Here is a 6,465-nt window from a genome sequence, read left to right as displayed (position 1 = left end):
TAACATATTTTATAATTAATATATTTGTGTATACAATATATGCGAGCGAGCCTAATTAGCTAGAATCGAGTTGAGTATTAATATATGAGCTTTTATTGGTGGACAGTAATAATCAAGTTGAGTTAGGTTAGGTTTGATCGATATGAATTGTATCGTTTAGTAATAAGTCATTATGTCGTCATAATATTAAAGAAGGGGCTGATCAATTAACAGATGAATCGAGTCTCGAATTCAAACTGCCTGTTAAATAGCTTATTCAGGTAATTGGAAGTGCACAGCACATCTTATATATATAGTTGCATGACAATATCTTATACATATATAGTTGCATGCATGCATGCATGCAGTAGTACCAAAACATGAACCTTGACTGATCTCTAGCTAGCAGCTTAATTTAAGTATACAGAAAAATAATAGAAAATACATGAAGAATGACAGTTGGGAGAAACGTTTTTAACTAGTTTAAAAAAGAAAAACGACGAACTGTAGAGCTAGCGGCCAGAACTGAAGATGTTTTGACCTATTATCTACAGTAACGTTTTGAATGTGCTCACATCCTCCTGGTGGATCCAACCAAACTTCTTCATAAAAGGGTTGGTCAACGACTCTGGTGGGTACCAATCAATGCAGTCCTTCCAGACATTATTTTCACTTACATGATCCACCAAATCCCTCGTGACCTCCCATACACAGCTGTTGCATTTAAACCCAGCTCCAAAGCTTATCATCAGCACTTTATCCCCCTGTTTAAGCCTTTTCTTTGCTTCCATGTACCCTAAAACATACCAAAGACTGCTTGCCGAAGTGTTTCCAAACCTGTGCAGTGTCATCCTCGCTGGCTCTAGATCGTACTCGCATAGCCCAAGGTTCCCTCCAATCCCATCTATCACAGCCTTTCCACCTGTGTGCAGGCAAAAGTGATCGACCCCAGTCTTAAAGTTCAGCAGAGTTTTGCTGCTGCTGCTGCTAATAATATTTCCCGGGCCAGTCTTGCTATTCATGTTGCAGATCTGATTCATTTTCCGGACAAGGGACACAACCATAAACCTAAGCAGTTCCCTCGCAGGCAAAATCTTGGGTGATATCACTCTTAGGTTGTCTACAAAAGCCCCTGTTGCAGCCTTTGGGAGAGTCTTTGCGAGGTGAAACCCTAGCCTCCCTTCCTCGTCTTCCTTCTGCATGCAGCAGCCATAAGACTCATCTCTAGCCCCGTTGTGTGTCCTCACAAGGCACTTTAACTTGAACATGGCTCGGTGTTTTAAGGCCCTTTTGTTAGTCAAAAGAATTGCACACCCTCCAGACCGGAACAAACAGTTTGCAAGAATCATTGATCTGTCATTACCTGAATACCAATTTGGACTCAGGGATTCAGAAGTCACGACAAGGGCATACAAATTCTTGTACGACCTAAAGATATGTCTGACTATGTCGACAGAAATTAGGCTAGCACTGCACCCCATGCCACTGAGGTTAAAAACCTTAACATCATCCCTCATTTTGTAATGGTTGATGATTCTAGCTGTTAAAGAGGGAACGGAGGATAGCATAGAGACGTTAACGACGAGGACGTCGATTTCCGAGGGAGAAATACCGGAACTGGACAAGAGCTTTGCAATGCTGTCGTGGAAAAACTCGTCCATCTCCGAGACCCCATCCAGTAGTGTGGGATTTTCTTCCCGGCCTGAGAACATGATTCTTGGTCCGTATGTCTGCTCGCCAATGCCGGAGCTGACAACTGCTCTGAGGAGGAACTTGTACTCGTTAAGACCAAGATTCTTGGCCCTCTCAATGATCTCCCCGCAGAATCCGGTGTCGAGCATTCTGTCATCCGTCGGCTTATGGCACTGATAGTCCAAAATATAACATTCTTGATCTCTTTTTGCATCAACCCACTTCCACAACATGAACAGTGAATAGAAGATGGGTAGAGCATAGAGTAAAACGAGAAACTCCATGAGAGAGAGATCAGAGAGAGAGAGAGAAAGAGAGAGAGAGAGAGAGAGAGAGAGAGAGAGGATTTGGAGCTGGGCTTGGTAGATGGGGAATTCAAATGCATGGAACTCTTATATAAGAAGAAATGTGAGTACTGGTGATGATGAGTTGGGCATGAATGCATGTGAAAATGCTGATGAATTAACATCTAAATATATTATATATTTTCCATCACTCAACTCCCAACGAACTGATTTCGAGTGCAACTTAATTTTGAGCATCAATGCATGCATGATGAGCTTTGTTACAAATCAAACATGGGTGGCACAATATTGGGCATGTGAAGTTAATTAGTAAATTAGGAGATCAGAGAGCTAGATTGAATGCTGCCATGCATGCAGCATTTTCTCTCGCGAGTGCATGCGTCAAGGTTTTCTGTCAAATTATGGGAACTAATTAATCAATTTACTTTTGCTCTTTTGATTCTTCTTTTGGGTAGAAGTCTTCTCACTCTACTTCAACCATACAGTCTGTAGTATTAATTTTTAAAGGGAACGCCATTAAATTGCTCAGTTATTTGTAGCTTAAATACCTCTGGCTACCCACATTTAATAAAGACAAGGTGGTAGATAGACAAGTTAATATCATTTTTCATTTGGAAAAATAAGATAAAACTACTCAGCCTGCATGCTAGTACTCTAAATTTTTAAATTAATTAATCTCGCCATATCTTGATGATCTTCACAATTATTGATATGAAATATTTGAGTGGCTTCGTATATCAACTTTTTTTTTTTAATATACATTTATCAAGCCAAATGATTTGAGAAAGAAAGTCTGAAATACAATCCCACCATATTTCTATACTATCAACCCTTCGTGCATAAATTCTACAAATAAATAATAATTTTATTTTGGGAATTAAAAAATTTAGGATAAAAACAGTACTATTTGATCTCGATCTTTACCAGCATTATATATGTATATATATATATATATATATATATATATGTATATATAGATAGCTTTTCATGTGGTACTGAAAGTGAAAAATCTGTCATGTTATTATAATGTATTAATTTTGAGATAATAAATTAGATATTTAAAATCCATTAAACTTAATACATGATTTATTAATGCCCCTTTTTTCACAAAAGTTTTTATTTATTAATTGCGTGTAATTAAATTAGAAATTTTATTGAGTACGATGCCAATTTAAATCACTGCCAGCAGGATTTACGTACGTCTTTTTTTTTTCTTTTTCTTTTTAAATTTATTTCTCTGAATGATGAAACCTTTCATTAATACGAAAACAACCGTAGCACAAGAGAAACAGATCGAAAGCAAACTATTATTACAGAATACTAGGGACAACTGTAAAGAGAAAACTGGTGGATCTAGAAGCTTGATGAGAGATATATCTCCAAATAAATTATTTGAAGCTGCCCATTGCGCCAAAGTGTGCGTACACCGATTCTGAGCCTGGTATATTTTAACAGCTTTCTACGTTTCAAAGTTAGCTGTTGAGCAAAATACAAGTATCTCTCGTTCTGCCTTCAATGGACCAATCTAAGACATTTTGAGTGTTTTGTAAAGTTGAGCTTACCACCTGGGAGTCTCCTTCAATTTTGATGTTTTTCCAATTTTTTTTCTACTGCCATTTTGATGCCAATGAAAGCTGCTAAAGTGTCCCCTCTATTAGGATTACAAATAAAGCAAAATACGTACGTCTTGTTTTATTTTCACGTGTATTGATTTATTTGCATGTGTATTAATTATTTATGGTACTGGATCGTAATTGCCGAGAACCACTGAACCAATGTGCGCTGGCCTTGAACTAACTAGCATGCAGCATGGGCCATGTATGTGTGCAACCAGCTAGCAATATATAGCACGTTGAGAAACTAATTAGAGCCATGGCTGAATGGCCACGACCCTCTAACGTCATCAAGGCATTGAGGGTATTACCATCGATTTATCAAAGGGTATGGGAAATTGCAGCCCGTTTGACAGACCTAATACGGAAGGATGGATTTCATTGGAACCCAAGGGCTGAGTTGGCATTTATATATACAGTTGAAAGAGGCACTCAAGAATTCTCATGTGTTGGCCCTTATACCCAACTTTTCCCTTCCCTTATAAATAGAGTGTGACGCCTCAGACGAGTAGTGGGTGCAGTTTTACTACAATAGGGCCATTCAAATATTGCCTTTTATAGTTAGGCTTTAAAATGCAGAGCGTTGTTATTATCAACTTACGAGAAGGATATAATTAATATTATAAAATAAATTATTACGGATATTAGTCACAAACTTACTGATCTCTATCTTGACGTGGTAATAAAAAATATGTTCAAAATAAAAGAACATTCAAAAATACAAGAGATCAAGAAGCTGATTAAAATTCTAGATTCTCTTTGTCCTAATTTTTTACTTGTGTTTTTTAATAAACCACGTACGTGGTGGTGCCACATCAAGAGAGCCGGTTATCTGAGCAGTAAGTTTCAGATGATCCGATAGCATTATTCAAAATAGATTTAATGTCTATATATATGGGAGAACATTTATTTTTAGCTAGCTAGGAAATAATTTAGCAACAAAATGGTCGTTGAAATTTTCACCAATATTTATTAAGAGCGAGCTGCAGATTTTCTTGATAGCTAGATCACATAAATATCACATAATGTTTCCTAGAGTACTGCATGCATGCTTTTACACACACACACACATGGCCAGATCATACTATATATATATATATATATATATATATATATATAAAAGATATCAACCATATATATATATATATATATATATATATTATTTGATATTGCTGATCTATATATATAGGTGTCATATTAATTAGTTTGTAAATACTGAATTATTGCATATACAACGTACGTACTGGGCGGCCGGTGGTTGTGTTAATCATGTACGTGTCATGTGTAATATTCCTATTAAATACAGTACTCCAGCTTGATGATCCATATTATACGTCGTACGTACGTAACCATAATAATCTTGCATGCTATATATTGCTAATTAATTGAAAAGTTGTCGATACCCATCATCATCAATTCTCATCCGGCAAATCATGCATGGTTGGATATTATGTTGTTTGCTGTACTCCCAGCGCCAAGAATAAACCCAACATTATACAGGATAGGTTTCGACGACAGCTTATAATTGCCCCAGATCATATTATATACATACATACATACATACATACATACATATATATATATATGTGTAATGTATGTATGTATTTTCATGGCGGTTGGGAACTTGCCATGATTAAAACGAGACATTTTCGACCACTCTGCGGCGATTAAAGCTCATGATCGGAATTAAACTTATTTCCGACTAATTTTATCACTTTTTCGGCAATTTTGATCACCGGAAAAGTTTTGCCGTTTGATTTCACATATTGTTTCAACCTATCTCAACATTTAAATACCATTCAAAAGCTCATAAAATATTTTAATTTAAATTATTTCACTTCTATATATTAACAATCTATTTCACTAGTATTATTGATCACAATTTTTTTATTTTATCCTATGTTATATGTGTAATCAAACGAGACCTAAATTTTATAGTGCCAATTAACTTAGGGCTGTGCTGCGCATCAGCCGAAAGCCGCAGTACACCACATAGGTTTTTGTTTTTATTTTTGTTTTTTTTTGTTTTCACTCAATCCATTGAGTGTGCAGCGACTTCAACAAACAATAAGCTGATATTTATATTTTCTCATTACCTTAATTTATGGGAATGCATGTATGCATTTAATTAGGGCCGCTAGCTAGCTGCATGCAGTACCTATTAATTCTGTGAGGATAATATGAGATATTTATAATTATTTTATGTTATTCTACAATTCATTTTATAATCAATAATCACATTTCATTATTTGTGATGAATTATTTATAATAAAAATAATTATATTTATAATAAAAATTAGCTTATTGTAATAAAAATATTATTATTTTCCTAATAAATAATTAACCACTAAGTATTTTTCTTAAAAAAATAATAATTTATACAAATTTTAAATAGATAAACTCTTAAAAAAAAGTGAACTTTATCTTAAAAAAATATTATTTTATTAATAGAACCTATTCTTTTATAAATAATTTATATAAAATTTATCAATTTAAAACTTATTCATTACGCTTTTCTTTCCAGCTTATAGCATGAGAAGCCTCCGCTTTCGCTTTCCAAATATTACTCAAGATGGATATGGATGGAGCTGTCGGAAGATATTCCGAATCAAATCAGCTTAATTATTTGTCAAAGTTTTCAAAACGTAGAGTCAATGACAATTAATATTTTTGGTCTGCAGGTACATGCAGTGGGCTCATAAATCCTCTATCCTCAACGCTGGTACTATATACACATAGGCGACTGCCACTGAGACCGAAATTTAAACGATGAAATTGACCTGCAAATGTTTTTTTTTTTTTTTAATTTTTTTTCTTTTACTTTCAATTATTTTTTATATATTTTTATATATTTAAAAAATATATCAATTCATTAA

The 6,465-nt window shown here is 34.7% G+C and overlaps 1 protein-coding gene across 1 annotated transcript; it reads right to left on the bottom strand.

Moving 5' to 3' along the window:
• Nucleotides 1–261: 261 nt before the first annotated feature.
• On the bottom strand, nt 262–2,047 carry LOC108979165 (3-ketoacyl-CoA synthase 12-like). The gene has a single exon (XM_018949767.2). The coding sequence runs from the start codon at nt 1,953–1,955 to the stop codon at nt 528–530; it is 1,428 nt and encodes a 475-aa protein (XP_018805312.1). The 5' UTR covers nt 1,956–2,047; the 3' UTR covers nt 262–527.
• Between the last annotated feature and the right edge of the window lie 4,418 nt (nt 2,048–6,465).

This window comes from Juglans regia, chromosome 5 (genome assembly GCF_001411555.2).
Source record: "Juglans regia cultivar Chandler chromosome 5, Walnut 2.0, whole genome shotgun sequence".
Taxonomy (NCBI): Eukaryota; Viridiplantae; Streptophyta; class Magnoliopsida; order Fagales; family Juglandaceae; genus Juglans; species Juglans regia.
The sequence above is the reverse complement of the archived record's forward strand: the minus strand, read 5'-3'. Positions and strand labels throughout refer to the sequence as shown.